At 47.2% G+C, this 14,515-nt stretch overlaps 2 protein-coding genes across 2 annotated transcripts in view; one reads left to right on the forward strand and one right to left on the reverse strand.

Annotated features, from left to right (window-relative positions):
* GRIP2 (glutamate receptor interacting protein 2) overlaps positions 1 to 14,515 on the forward strand; it is a gene marked incomplete at its 5' end in the record, with an annotated part of 353,896 nt that overhangs the window by 118,330 nt on the left and 221,051 nt on the right. The window lies entirely within an intron of this gene.
* Positions 11,163 to 12,977, reverse strand: LOC309675455 (tubulin polymerization-promoting protein family member 2-like; the record flags this gene model as incomplete). The annotated part of the gene is made up of 4 exons (XM_082487774.1): positions 12,919 to 12,977; positions 11,815 to 11,991; positions 11,503 to 11,656; positions 11,163 to 11,345 (listed from the first exon to the last, which is right to left on the reverse strand). Exons 2-4 carry the CDS (start codon positions 11,982 to 11,984, stop codon positions 11,163 to 11,165), a joined length of 507 nt encoding a protein of 168 aa, XP_082343900.1. The 5' UTR covers positions 11,985 to 11,991; positions 12,919 to 12,977.

Consider the following 14,515-nt stretch of genomic DNA (forward strand, 5'->3'; position numbering starts at 1 on the left):
CAAACCCCTGCAAGCCCTCCACGTGCCACTCAGTAGCGTGTTGCCTCGAACAGCGACGTGGCGCATCCCAGCAGAAGCGGGGTAAGGAGGACGTTGAGCTGACTGAGATATCCCAGTTCCTTCAGGGATATGGAATTGGCTGTGCCTTTCTCTGGCAGCCAAGAAGAGCAGTTGCTTTGACCAACGCTGCTTGGCTGTGCTTTGGCTTCTCTGACACTGCTGGACTTGGGCACAGTCGGGATGGGCCCGCATGGTGGGAAGCATAGGATGTATGTTGGCAGCAGTTGACTCTTTGCACTGGGGACTATTCATCTGCAAGAGAGATTCGGAAGTAAAGGATTTTGACTGTTACAGTAGGGATATTATTACTTGCCGTATATTTTTGTGGGTATCCCACAGGAGCCCAGATCGTAGACCAGGACTGGTAGGCACTCGTCAGACACCGAACAGTGTTTAATTCATTGATTGTTCTGCCAGAACCTTGACAGCTGTTGTGCTTTTTTCCTTTTTAATTTTCCCCCATGTGGAGAGCAGCTCTAGTATTTTTCTCTATATGTTGACCTTTGAAATGAAAGCAAAAGAAAATTGTAGAAAGCGCCAGTGAGAAAGCCGGGAGTCGGTCTCCTTTAATGTATCGCATGGCTTGTATCTCATGGAAAGGCCATTTGTCTGGTTAAAATGTTTTCATCAAAATTCTTTTTCTCGGAGAAATGACTCCGGTATTTGAAGAAAAATATATCAATTAAACCTTCAGGTTTAGAGAACTTACATTTATACATTAGACGGTATTTTGATGCTAAATTTTTCCACGGGCTTCAAGCAGAGGCCTTATTCAGAGCACAACCTTCCCACGTGGGAGTTCCATCCCCATCTAAGATGATGCTAGGTCCAGAATGCTTGGATCCAGCGTCGTCTCAGGGGGTGCAAAGCTTGCAGAGCAAGCTTTGCACCCCCTGAGACGACGCCAATTCCGAGAGTGCCATGGACTTGAGGTGGTGCTGGGTCCAACAGCATCTTTAGGACGATGGCTGAGCTGACAGCTGCAGAGCACGTAACTCTGTGCCCCACCATGGATCTGCGTACCCCTCACCATGGATCTGCGTACCCCTCACCATGCAACATTCCTTCAGCTCAGTCGTGCAGCGGAAGCCTTATCTAACTCCACCAAACGTTTTGTCCCGATGCTGTTGGCAGCACGGTTTGCTCCGATGAAAATAAGAATGGAAAAAAAAAAACAAAAAAAAAAACCCCACGGAAAAAAAAAGGAGGAGGAGGAAAGAGTTTCTGCATACACCTGTCCTCCCTGCTGCCTTTTGGCAGTGAACAGGGCTCGATTTTCTCACCCTCTGCTCTGAATTTGACTCTTCTTCAGGGCCTGGAATGTTGGAACGCTCAGGTCCCGGCCATTAAAATCATCGGTCGTACATAGCACACCCATCTGGCACCGGTCACAAGAAAGGGTGGCTGTAGTTTTAGTGCAATCGGTTTGATTTCAGGAATACAGGTTTTAATATCCCTAAGAAACCCTGAGCTGCATTTCGTCTCTATAATCCATAGGAACAGATATCAAAATTTGCCAAAAGAGGGAGCGTTCCTTAAGCACTCCGAGACGGATCGTCCCTCCTGGTGGAGGGTGCACCGCTCCCGCCATCTCCATCCAGGGCAAAGCCTGTGAGGTTTTGCAGCAGGGGGAGACGACAAAAGCCTACAGGCAGACACCATCATGATGACATGTTGCAGCTTGTTGCTACTGCAGGCTAAGGTCCTCGCCACACTCAGGAGCGAGCAAACGAAGCATGGTCTGCTCCCTCTAGTTGGGTGAGAGGGGGAACGGACCGGCCTGGGCACCACAGCATGTGTCCGGCACACGTGTGTCTGTCTCTGATGGAGACATCCGGGCACAAATTCACCTTTCAGGGGCAGCTGGGGCTGGATACAACTGCTCTGCAACAGGACACTCCATCCCTGGAGGACGCAGGGCAAGGAGGAGTTCGGAGAAGCTGAGCAAACGCTGAGGCAAGAAACACGTTCTCCTCTGAAGAGCCAGTACAAGTTACCTACAAAGGCAACAAAAAAGGAGGAGACAAAGGAATCCGCCTTCTATTACTTGAAGAAAGCTGATGAGGAATTTCTCTTTTCCTTCTCCCACGGCTCCAGAACTACCAGAGCAAGAGCAGTCCAGAGGACAGCAAAAGGCAGTTTCATGGAACCTCATCACTGGATGCGGAGGCCACTACCATAAGATGTCACTGAAACTGAAGCCCCCACTAGCTTCAGGAGACAACCGCAAAGGAGATGCGTATGAACATCCTGAATTGTCACCCAGGCCCCGGGCTGGACACACGTGCTATGTCTCGGAAGTATTCTATAGAGCAGTTTTAGAGATGCTGTGCGTGGACCTGCCCGCTGCAAAGTGTTATGTGGGTGGACACAACTCAGATTTGTGACCTGACTTTAAATACATTCAGCTGAAAGCCATTAGCAATTATTCAATTGCCTTTGCTGTAAAATGGCTTAAATTACTCAACTTTAGTCCGGTATTTGAAGAAAAATATATCAATTAAACCTTCAGGTTTAGAGAACTTACATTTATATATTAGACGGTATTTTGATGCTAAATTTTTCCACGGGCTTCAAGCAGAGGCCTTATTCAGAGCACAACCTTCCCACGTGGGAGTTCCATCCCCATCTAAGATGATGCTAGGTCCAGAATGCTTGGATCCAGCGTCGTCTCAGGGGGTGCAAAGCTTGCAGAGCAAGCTTTGCACCCCCTGAGACGACGCCAATTCCGAGAGTGCCATGGACTTGAGGTGGTGCTGGGTCCAACAGCATCTTTAGGACGATGGCTGAGCTGACAGCTGCAGAGCACGTAACTCTGTGCCCCACCATGGATCTGCGTACCCCTCACCATGGATCTGCGTACCCCTCACCATGCAACATTCCTTCAGCTCAGTCGTGCAGCGGAAGCCTTATCTAACTCCACCAAACGTTTTGTCCCGATGCTGTTGGCAGCACGGTTTGCTCCGATGAAAATAAGAATGGAAAAAAAAAAACAAAAAAAAAACCCCACGGAAAAAAAAAGGAGGAGGAGGAAAGAGTTTCTGCATACACCTGTCCTCCCTGCTGCCTTTTGGCAGTGAACAGGGCTCGATTTTCTCACCCTCTGCTCTGAATTTGACTCTTCTTCAGGGCCTGGAATGTTGGAACGCTCAGGTCCCGGCCATTAAAATCATCGGTCGTACATAGCACACCCATCTGGCACCGGTCACAAGAAAGGGTGGCTGTAGTTTTAGTGCAATCGGTTTGATTTCAGGAATACAGGTTTTAATATCCCTAAGAAACCCTGAGCTGCATTTCGTCTCTATAATCCATAGGAACAGATATCAAAATTTGCCAAAAGAGGGAGCGTTCCTTAAGCACTCCGAGACGGATCGTCCCTCCTGGTGGAGGGTGCACCGGTCCCGCCATCTCCATCCAGGGCAAAGCCTGTGAGGTTTTGCAGCAGGGGGAGACGACAAAAGCCTACAGGCAGGCAGACACCATCATGATGACATGTTGCAGCTTGTTGCTACTGCAGGCTAAGGTCCTCGCCACACTCAGGAGCGAGCAAACGAAGCATGGTCTGCTCCCTCTAGTTGGGTGAGAGGGGGAACGGACCGGCCTGGGCACCACAGCATGTGTCCGGCACACGTGTGTCTGTCTCTGATGGAGACATCCGGGCACAAATTCACCTTTCAGGGGCAGCTGGGGCCGGATACAACTGCTCTGCAACAGGACACTCCATCCCTGGAGGACGCAGGGCAAGGAGGAGTTCGGAGAAGCTGAGCAAACGCTGAGGCAAGAAACACGTTCTCCTCTGAAGAGCCAGTACACGTTACCTACAAAGGCAACAAAAAAGGAGGAGACAAAGGAATCCGCCTTCTATTACTTGAAGAAAGCTGATGAGGAATTTCTCTTTTCCTTCTCCCACGGCTCCAGAACTACCAGAGCAAGAGCAGTCCAGAGGACAGCAAAAGGCAGTTTCATGGAACCTCATCACTGGATGCGGAGGCCACTACCATAAGATGTCACTGAAGCTGAAGCCCCCACTAGCTTCAGGAGACAACCGCAAAGGAGATGCGTATGAACATCCTGAATTGTCACCCAGGCCCCGGGCTGGACACACGTGCTATGTCTCGGAAGTATTCTATAGAGCAGTTTTAGAGATGCTGTGCGTGGACCTGCCCGCTGCAAAGTGTTATGTGGGTGGACACAACTCAGACTTTGAATACATTCAGCTGAAAGCCATTAGCAATTATTCAATTGCCTTTGCTGTAAAATGGCTTAAATTACTCAACTTTAGTCCGGTATTTGAAGAAAAATATATCAATTAAACCTTCAGGTTTAGAGAACTTACATTTATACATTAGACGGTATTTTGATGCTAAATTTTTCCACGGGCTTCAAGCAGAGGCCTTATTCAGAGCACAACCTTCCCACGTGGGAGTTCCATCCCCATCTAAGATGATGCTAGGTCCAGAATGCTTGGATCCAGCGTCGTCTCAGGGGGTGCAAAGCTTGCAGAGCAAGCTTTGCACCCCCTGAGACGACGCCAATTCCGAGAGTGCCATGGACTTGAGGTGGTGCTGGGTCCAACAGCATCTTTAGGACGATGGCTGAGCTGACAGCTGCAGAGCACGTAACTCTGTGCCCCACCATGGATCTGCGTACCCCTCACCATGCAACATTCCTTCAGCTCAGTCGTGCAGCGGAAGCCTTATCTAACTCCACCAAACGTTTTGTCCCGATGCTGTTGGCAGCACGGTTTGCTCCGATGAAAATAAGAATGGAAAAAAAAAAACAAAAAAAAAACCCCACGGAAAAAAAAAGGAGGAGGAGGAAAGAGTTTCTGCATACACCTGTCCTCCCTGCTGCCTTTTGGCAGTGAACAGGGCTCGATTTTCTCACCCTCTGCTCTGAATTTGACTCTTCTTCAGGGCCTGGAATGTTGGAACGCTCAGGTCCCGGCCATTAAAATCATCGGTCGTACATAGCACACCCATCTGGCACCGGTCACAAGAAAGGGTGGCTGTAGTTTTAGTGCAATCGGTTTGATTTCAGGAATACAGGTTTTAATATCCCTAAGAAACCCTGAGCTGCATTTCGTCTCTATAATCCATAGGAACAGATATCAAAATTTACCAAAAGAGGGAGCGTTCCTTAAGCACTCCGAGACGGATCGTCCCTCCTGGTGGAGGGTGCACCGGTCCCGCCATCTCCATCCAGGGCAAAGCCTGTGAGGTTTTGCAGCAGGGGGAGACGACAAAAGCCTACAGGCAGACACCATCATGATGACATGTTGCAGCTTGTTGCTACTGCAGGCTAAGGTCCTCGCCACACTCAGGAGCGAGCAAACGAAGCATGGTCTGCTCCCTCTAGTTGGGTGAGAGGGGGAACGGACCGGCCTGGGCACCACAGCATGTGTCCGGCACACGTGTGTCTGTCTCTGATGGAGACATCCGGGCACAAATTCACCTTTCAGGGGCAGCTGGGGCTGGATACAACTGCTCTGCAACAGGACACTCCATCCCTGGAGGACGCAGGGCAAGGAGGAGTTCGGAGAAGCTGAGCAAACGCTGAGGCAAGAAACACGTTCTCCTCTGAAGAGCCAGTACACGTTACCTACAAAGGCAACAAAAAAGGAGGAGACAAAGGAATCCGCCTTCTATTACTTGAAGAAAGCTGATGAGGAATTTCTCTTTTCCTTCTCCCACGGCTCCAGAACTACCAGAGCAAGAGCAGTCCAGAGGACAGCAAAAGGCAGTTTCATGGAACCTCATCACTGGATGCGGAGGCCACTACCATAAGATGTCACTGAAGCTGAAGCCCCCACTAGCTTCAGGAGACAACCGCAAAGGAGATGCGTATGAACATCCTGAATTGTCACCCAGGCCCCGGGCTGGACACACGTGCTATGTCTCGGAAGTATTCTATAGAGCAGTTTTAGAGATGCTGTGCGTGGACCTGCCCGCTGCAAAGTGTTATGTGGGTGGACACAACTCAGACTTTGAATACATTCAGCTGAAAGCCATTAGCAATTATTCAATTGCCTTTGCTGTAAAATGGCTTAAATTACTCAACTTTAGTCCGGTATTTGAAGAAAAATATATCAATTAAACCTTCAGGTTTAGAGAACTTACATTTATACATTAGACGGTATTTTGATGCTAAATTTTTCCACGGGCTTCAAGCAGAGGCCTTATTCAGAGCACAACCTTCCCACGTGGGAGTTCCATCCCCATCTAAGATGATGCTAGGTCCAGAATGCTTGGATCCAGCGTCGTCTCAGGGGGTGCAAAGCTTGCAGAGCAAGCTTTGCACCCCCTGAGACGACGCCAATTCCGAGAGTGCCATGGACTTGAGGTGGTGCTGGGTCCAACAGCATCTTTAGGACGATGGCTGAGCTGACAGCTGCAGAGCACGTAACTCTGTGCCCCACCATGGATCTGCGTACCCCTCACCATGGATCTGCGTACCCCTCACCATGCAACATTCCTTCAGCTCAGTCGTGCAGCGGAAGCCTTATCTAACTCCACCAAACGTTTTGTCCCGATGCTGTTGGCAGCACGGTTTGCTCCGATGAAAATAAGAATGGAAAAAAAAAAAAAAAAAAAAAAAAACACGGAAAAAAAAAGGAGGAGGAGGAAAGAGTTTCTGCATACACCTGTCCTCCCTGCTGCCTTTTGGCAGTGAACAGGGCTCGATTTTCTCACCCTCTGCTCTGAATTTGACTCTTCTTCAGGGCCTGGAATGTTGGAACGCTCAGGTCCCGGCCATTAAAATCATCGGTCGTACATAGCACACCCATCTGGCACCGGTCACAAGAAAGGGTGGCTGTAGTTTTAGTGCAATCAGTTTGATTTCAGGAATACAGGTTTTAATATCCCTAAGAAACCCTGAGCTGCATTTCGTCTCTATAATCCATAGGAACAGATATCAAAATTTGCCAAAAGAGGGAGCGTTCCTTAAACACTCCGAGACGGATCGTCCCTCCTAGTGAAGGACTCGTCAGACACCGAACAGTGTTTAATTCATTGGTTGTTCTGCCAGAACCTTGACAGCTGTTTTGCCTTTTTCCTTTTCAATTTTCCCCCATGTGGAGAGCAGCTCTAGTATTTTTCTCTATATGTTGACCTTTGTTTGAAATGAAAGCAAAAGAAAATTTTAGAAAGCGCCAGTGAGAAAGCCGGGAGTCGGTCTCCTTTAATGTATCGCATGGCTTGTATCTCATGGAAAGGCCATTTGTCTGGTTAAAATGTTTTCATCAAAATTCTTTTTCTCGGAAAAATGTGTTTTCAAAGGAAGCAAACCATTACGGAGAAATCTTGCTATTTCAGTTTTTCATATTTTACCAAAAGACATGTTTGTTGCTCATTCCTGTTTTCAGCAAGTCTGTGGAAAATGTCAAGCATTTGAGACTTCGATTTTTTCATAAAGTATGTCCTTCCTAGTTTTCTAATTTTTCCTTATCCATGCACAGAGAAACTATCTCTGTATATGACCTAGCAGAAATTAAAAAAAAAAAAAAAAGAAATAAATGTTTTTTCATAGACAATTCCGATGAAATGCAAACCAAAACAAGACGAAGTGATGCTCTGCCTTAGTGCAGTATACAACAGTGCAGGTCCTACCTGCAGTCTTACTCTGTCCTCTGAAGAAGCATATAGGGGAGAAGAAAACTAGAGCTGCCCTGAAGCTCTGCAAGAACTTATTTAAGTGGAAATAATAATGATGCAATTATTTTTTTATAAAAGTAGCATTGAGTTGAAAACTTAATCCTTCCAAAAAGAAAACAATGACTAAAAAAACCAACCCATAAAAAAAATCTCTTTTTTACAAAATTACCTTGGGGATAATGCGGTTAGTGGTGGGAGATTTCTTTAGTGCTGCTGTTCTTATGGAAGCTTATTGTGTTTTATTTTTAATGACGAGAATATTCAAAATATATTGGCAACAAAGACCATATTCTCCTAAAATTGCGTCTTCTGTTGGGTGTGCATAGGTTTGCTGCTGGGGTGGAAGATGGCTGGGGTGGCTGTACAATGCAGTGTGCTGCTGAGTCAGTGATCTTCTCTTACCAGTGTTTTGATTTTTCATTTTGTGTCTCTAATACTTATGGAAATAGATTTTTATATCTGTATGGTAGATGAAACCATTGGGGTGTTATATCAGTGTGTTTCAATATGGGGTTTTGCTTATTTCCGTCTGACCACTCCCCATCCCCTTTTCCCCTTTACTGGAGCAACCCTACTGCAATCTTCCTTCTCTGTGGCCAGAGGAGTGGAACAAGGCTACATTAGACCTGTTTGGCAGATGTTATGCTCCAAGTCCCTCAGACTTATTTCCACATAGAAGTCAATGGGGAGCTGAAATGTGACCTGCTGTGTAACACACTTGCTTGGTGTCTCTGGCCTCTTGCGTTGGTTATCCCTGTACAACCTCTCATGGCCTTTTCACGAGGAGAAGTGAGCAACTGGGAATAGGATGTTGGTGCCTAAAAAAAGAGGTTATCTTCTGTAAGATTCAGATGATAGAGGCAAGTCACTTATTTTGCCACTGGGTACAGCAAAGATTCAACAGACCTCAGATAAACTGTTGGAACCAGTGGCCAGATCATGAACTAAAATCCAACCCTGTCATTTATGAATAAGTGTGCTCTGAATACAGCCCACTTTTAAGATGTAGGTGACAGGCATTAAGAGGAGCTCCCGTGGAAGTGCAGTCGCAGTTTCCAGCTCAGCTTACTGCTTTCTGATCAAAGGGCTCTGTGCTCACACTGCTCAAGTGTTAGTGTGCGAAGGAGGCAAAGCCTCACAAGCGTCGCTTAAGGCTCAGCATAATTAATGGTAAAGTATGACCTTCTTTAGCATATTTGGGAGGGAGTGGAGGAGAGGCTTGTGAAAGAATTTGACAACACCTTAATGAAATGCGTGACCTTTCTTAATGAGCAGCACATGCTTCCTGAGCCAGTGAGCCCTGCCTCAATCTGCACTGGACCGTTGCTGCCCCACCGTGCAGAGGTGAGAGATACCCCAGGCAGGCAGCTAGTGTCTGGCATCACCTACAGTGCTGTTCCCAAGCCACCGGGCTCTGGTGTTTGGGAGAGAGCTGACAGGACTCCCCTGCACTGCTTTGTTTCAGACCGTTTTGTTTTGGTCATTTAAAGTGAATGATGGATGAGCTTCCCATGTGGATTTTGAAGGGTCTGAAAAATGTGACAGGGTTGCATCCACTTCTCACTTTGTATTTCTGACATAGGAAGGGAAGATGAAGAATGTGATGCACCTTCCTTTAAATTTGCAAGACTTCTGCCTGCTGTGGTTAATAATTAGTATTTCTGATAGAAATGGAATAAAAACCTGGGAACATGGACCTAGGGGGAGGAGTGCTGGATACACTGCAAGTGAGAGGGGGATCTGTAACTGGTACAGTTGTTATCCCACGATGGGCAGGTAGGAAGATTTGCATGGAATGGCAGAGTGGGGTGACCCCTCAGAGCAGAGACCCTGGTACAGCTGAGACAAGTTACGAGCTTCCCTAAAGGCAGCCTGTACATGCAGATGCTCTTCTTTTTTCCTTTTGCTAAATCATGAGAGAGTGCTACTAATTATTTTAAACCTTTCCTTTCATTTTACCGTGTGGTTTGGTTGACCTGAGAAGTATCAAGTGGCACATCTGACCTTGTTTGATTTTACCTGAGCACTTATTAACTTTTTCATTCCGATCTGATGTCACCCCTCACAACACTTGATTGAAGGCCTGGGGAAGTACAGTCTTTAAGCAAAATTTTTTTTTTTTTTTTTTCATCTGACTGTGTGCAGTGCCACTGAGGTAGAGGCTAATAAAGTGAAGTAAAAACAAAGAGCAGAAACTAGGTTCCACTCTCTGCTATGTAGAAATCCTTTTGTTCTCTCAGAAACTTCTTTCCACCAGCGTATCAGAGACTGCAGTCAGCACGTGTGTGTTTTCTGCTTCTCTTCTATTAACTGGGATGTATTTCCTTACAGTATGATATTGTGAGACTAGCAAGTCCTAACAATTCCCAGTAAATCCATAGATTTTGAAACGGGGAAGTTTTATATGATCTGTGATACAGAAAAGTGGCACATGGCCACACTTCTTAGTTTGCCTGTGGATTATTTGCTCTGAATGCTCAAGTTGGTGTCTTATGTGTGACTAGTTGAATGTTTGATTGAAATTTTTTGGGGGGGAGGAGGAGATCAACAGCAGCTCAAAAAGAGAAAAAAAGGTTCAAAGCCAGCCTGATTCTCAGTTTTATTTTTTTCATTGCCTTCTGCAGTCCACGAGGAGTCTTTATTTCAGTTTGCATGAAGTTGCCTTTTCTGTTTGCTCTTCTCAGTTTCTGGGTGTTTTACGTTATTTTCTGACTGCTGGATTTTTTTTTTTTTCCTTAATGTAATGTCTGCTCACACTTGGTATCTTTTATGGTTGCTTTTGTCTGTTACTGCGACTCCTGATATTGAAGACACCAAGACTCAATAATGAACTTCATTAATCACCTTTGCACAGTGTAGGTACTGTACTGTGTGCAGCAGGGGGGTGTGTGCGTGTGAAGGAGGGTTCTTTATTTGCTTTCCTCAGACTCACAAACTCTTCCCCAGCTGCCAGCATCGTGAAGCCTGGGGAAACAGCAATGAGTCACCAGACCAAGTGCTAGGAATTCACGAGCAGGTTTAACCTGAGGGAAGGGGAAAGCAAAAAGCAGGAACTGGTGTTACTGGTACTCCTTCCCTCTCCACGGTGTGGTACATGTTGCATCTTATGCCTTGTAAGAGTGCTCTTCAAAATAATTCAGGGACTAACCTGCTGTTCACTTGATTGGAAATGCAAAGCAGTGTGATGGCAGTGGACTAGCTGGCCCATAGAATTTCCTTCAGAAGGTGAACTTGGGCTTGTATTTAACCCTACCACACAGTAATTAAAGCGTGGTCAGATGGGGAACCTGCACCACTCTTTGAAGTCATCCAGTGCCCACCCCGTGCATTCCCACCCTGCCAGATTTGGGGTGCACAGACACAGAAGATTGGTTGCATGAGATGTTTATTTGCCTCTCCTCCCACGTTATAAGGGAAAAGTCCTTGTTTCCTTAAGCAGTTTCAGTCCTAGTGTGTCTGGTCATACGTGCCAGCTCCCTTGTAGGCTCCAACGTACCCGCTGTTGTCTGTCAGATCCTGGCGGCCAGCAAGACCTTTCCCTTTGCCACTCTCATCAAAACGCTCTTTGTGGCTGCCTGTGTATTTGCTGGTGTCTGTCAGCCTCTCAACCCCACCAGCCTTGGTGGTTTTCTGCAAGAAAGGAGGCCAGCAAGAGGCAGCCAGCATTAGGAAAGAGCTCACAAACAAGCTCTTCCTTACGTTTGAGGACAGCACATGTCCCTACAGCAGGGACAAATGGTCCTGTGGCAGCTCAAGGTGCACAGCGGGTGATGAAACTCGTACTCACCGTGGCGCCCACACTTCTGGGCTCCTTCCCCTCGATGAGGCCGTACATAACCTGCAGTGCTTCCTCAGGCGATTTGCCCTTGAAACGCTTGCTGCAGAGCTCCTTCATGGCCTGCTGGAACTCAGCAAAGGTGATGGTGCGGGCACCCTTGGTCCTATGGTGAGGGGAAACCAAGAGGAGAATTACCTTGCCCCTGGGTGACAGTGGGATGGGAAACCCCCAGGGCTGCCTCTCACAGGAGCCTGCTGGCCTCCTGATGTTCCCTTCTCCCGCCTGGCTGAGCTGCCCACTGCGCCTCCCTGCAACACTCACTTGACTTTGTTGAATACGATGTCAACGTCAGTGCTGGTCACAGCTTTCCCATCCATCACCCCACACTCTTTGCACATCTTGGAGAAGTTTTTCCCTGTCATGTCATTGCCACTTGCAGATGTGTCACCATATATCGCAAATTTACGGAAAGCTTTTTCTACCTCTGACATCTTGCTGCTGTGGAGAAAAGAAGTTGGCAGGGAAGGAGCTGAGGACCATCATGCTCATGTCCCATACACCTTGTTTCCAGCAAAGCAAGGGGCACCAGCCACAGGTATCTTTCCACCATGGGACAACCATGATGACCACACAGGTATTGACACAGAATACCTGGGAATCCAGGCAGGATCAGGGCAGGGACAGGTTGGGATCCAAGGCAAGGCAAAGGAGGGATGGAGGTGGGGCTCTGGCGTGAATTAATGACTGCTGCATGTGAAAGAATGAAGCATCCAAAACTTCTGAACCTTTTTGAAACACGGGTTTCAGTTAAGACTGTCTGAATAACAAATGCCTGTGTTTGTAAGCTGATTTATGCTTTGCCTATTATTTGATGATAGAGTTCAGATTTGTCTTCCAGGCCCCAGATAAGTGCCTGAATCTCACAGACCTTCCTGCAAGTAGTCACCAAGGAGTTGTCCCTATCTTTCCCTATCCCCAGAATTTCTCCCTGAATTAGGTTGTCCTTCTCTCAATACCAGTAAATTTTCTGCTACTGATCAACTTAGACCACTGCAACCAGGTATAGGGGATCTCTGATTTACAATCTGAGCAACCGCTTTTATGTTCTCAGTCCACTGGAACTGGAGCAGCTGATTCCTGCTGCTTGTGAGATGCTCTTGAACCCTTTTTAAACCCTTTAACCCAGCCTGTATTACAGCCTTGTGCTTCACTTGAGGGCTCTGGGTCTCAAGGTTTTTTACAGGCTGCCATTTGACATAAATCTTGTGCGGGTCTGAACCTCTCCAGAGCAAAAGTTGGGCAGGCTTGTACCAGGGAGGCTGTGTGCTGCGAGCATGAAGAGGGCAGCAGGGATCTCCGGGTGGCCTTGCCAGGGGCTTCCCAGGGCCCTTCCCTCCCTCCCTGGTAGGTGTGGACCCAGCTCACCTGTGGGAGCCAGCAGTGATAGTGATGGTGATGGCACTTTCCCTGCTGTCCTGGAGGCAGTGGGCCCTCGGAGCTACACCTCATGTCTTATAGGCTGATTGTCACCTAGCACCCATGCATGTCACAGAGCTTGGGAGGCCCACCACAAGGGGCGGGAGGGAAAAGGGGAGAGGAAGAGGGGACAACCCTGTGCCACCAGAGGCATGGTGGTCCAAACCCCTGTGTGTTCCGGAGGGAGGAGTGCGCACCGGCAAACACTGCCAGAAGCACACAGTGGTGAGGCTGAAGGAGATGGCCAGGCACTGTGTGGCCATTGATGCAGCAGTGGGAGGGCAAACGTGCCTACATCTTCTGCACTCTGTGGTAGACATGAAAATAAGCTTTACATGGTCCAAAGTGGAAGAGGGTTGAACTTCAATTGCTTGCATTTACCCTTGGCTACGTCCCTGTGGCAGGTCCAGCTTTTGGCTGTCCCATGGGAGCAAATGCTTCTGCACCCAGGGTGTTTCAAAGCCCAAGATTTTGTTTTCCAGTCTAATCATGTCAAAAGCTATTGCCTGCTTTTTCTAATTCTTTATGCAATTTATCTTATCTCTTTTCAATATCCGTGTCTGAAGTCTGCTCCATTCAGCCTGTGTGTGCATGAGGAGAGGGTGGGTCCTGATGGCAGCAGAGGGAAACAATGTGGGAACAAATGCTTTTTTGTTAGGGCTGCAGTTTAATGTAAGGAAAGTAACAGAGTTGGAGGTGCTGCCATGTGTCCCAGAGACTGCATGAAAGGAAAATGAGAAGGGGAGTTGTGAGGCCCTGGAAAAGATTTTTAAATCCTTGTTTAAACTTGACAAAGTCGATTGAATTAACATCAGCAGCACTTGGATTTTCATCTTCTTGGTGTATGTCCCTCAGTGAAAGATGCAAAGTTTCTGGCATAAGAACATCATTAGCAGAACACCTCCACCCTTTCCAGCATAATTGCATTTCAAATTGGACCCTTTCCCAAAGAATTGTGAACATGATCAGACTCCTGGTGGGGACCCTCCTGTGACGTGTGTGAGATGGCTATGGAAGTAATTGCTTTCCTCTTCCTAGTTTGCAAAAAGACCAGACTGTTAGAAGAATGTGCACCTTGGGTCAATGATTGATACTGTGGAAGAGAGAGTTGCTTTGATTCTGTTGGTTTTAATAATGATTTTTTTTTTTTGAAGCAATTATCTATGGTTTTTCAGATTCCTCACTGTTGAGAAGTCTTCACATTTTTTCATTATGTCTGCTTCTCCACACACCCCCTTCTCGCCCCCACCAGCCACTTATTTTTAAATGACAGTAATTTCCAGTTATTGAGCAGCAATTGAACAGTGTTCCTGTAGCAGTGGAGAGGTGCTGATGGTGCTATCAATGGAGGCATGTGGCTGGTCATGCTGGAAGGAAGCAGAATTTGGCTCCATTATTAGCTCCTTCATAGAAGAGGATGAGACTATGGGTTCTTTCATCTCCTTTGAGATCTCCTTGCGTATCCCATACTAGCCTAACACATGGAAACGCAAAATATGTTTTAGCAAAGGGTTTTACACCTCTGTGCTGTCCTTCCTTTCCATCT

Source organism: Vanellus vanellus, assembly GCF_965231255.1.
Source record: "Vanellus vanellus genome assembly, chromosome: 9".
In the NCBI taxonomy this organism is placed as follows: domain Eukaryota; kingdom Metazoa; phylum Chordata; class Aves; order Charadriiformes; family Charadriidae; genus Vanellus; species Vanellus vanellus.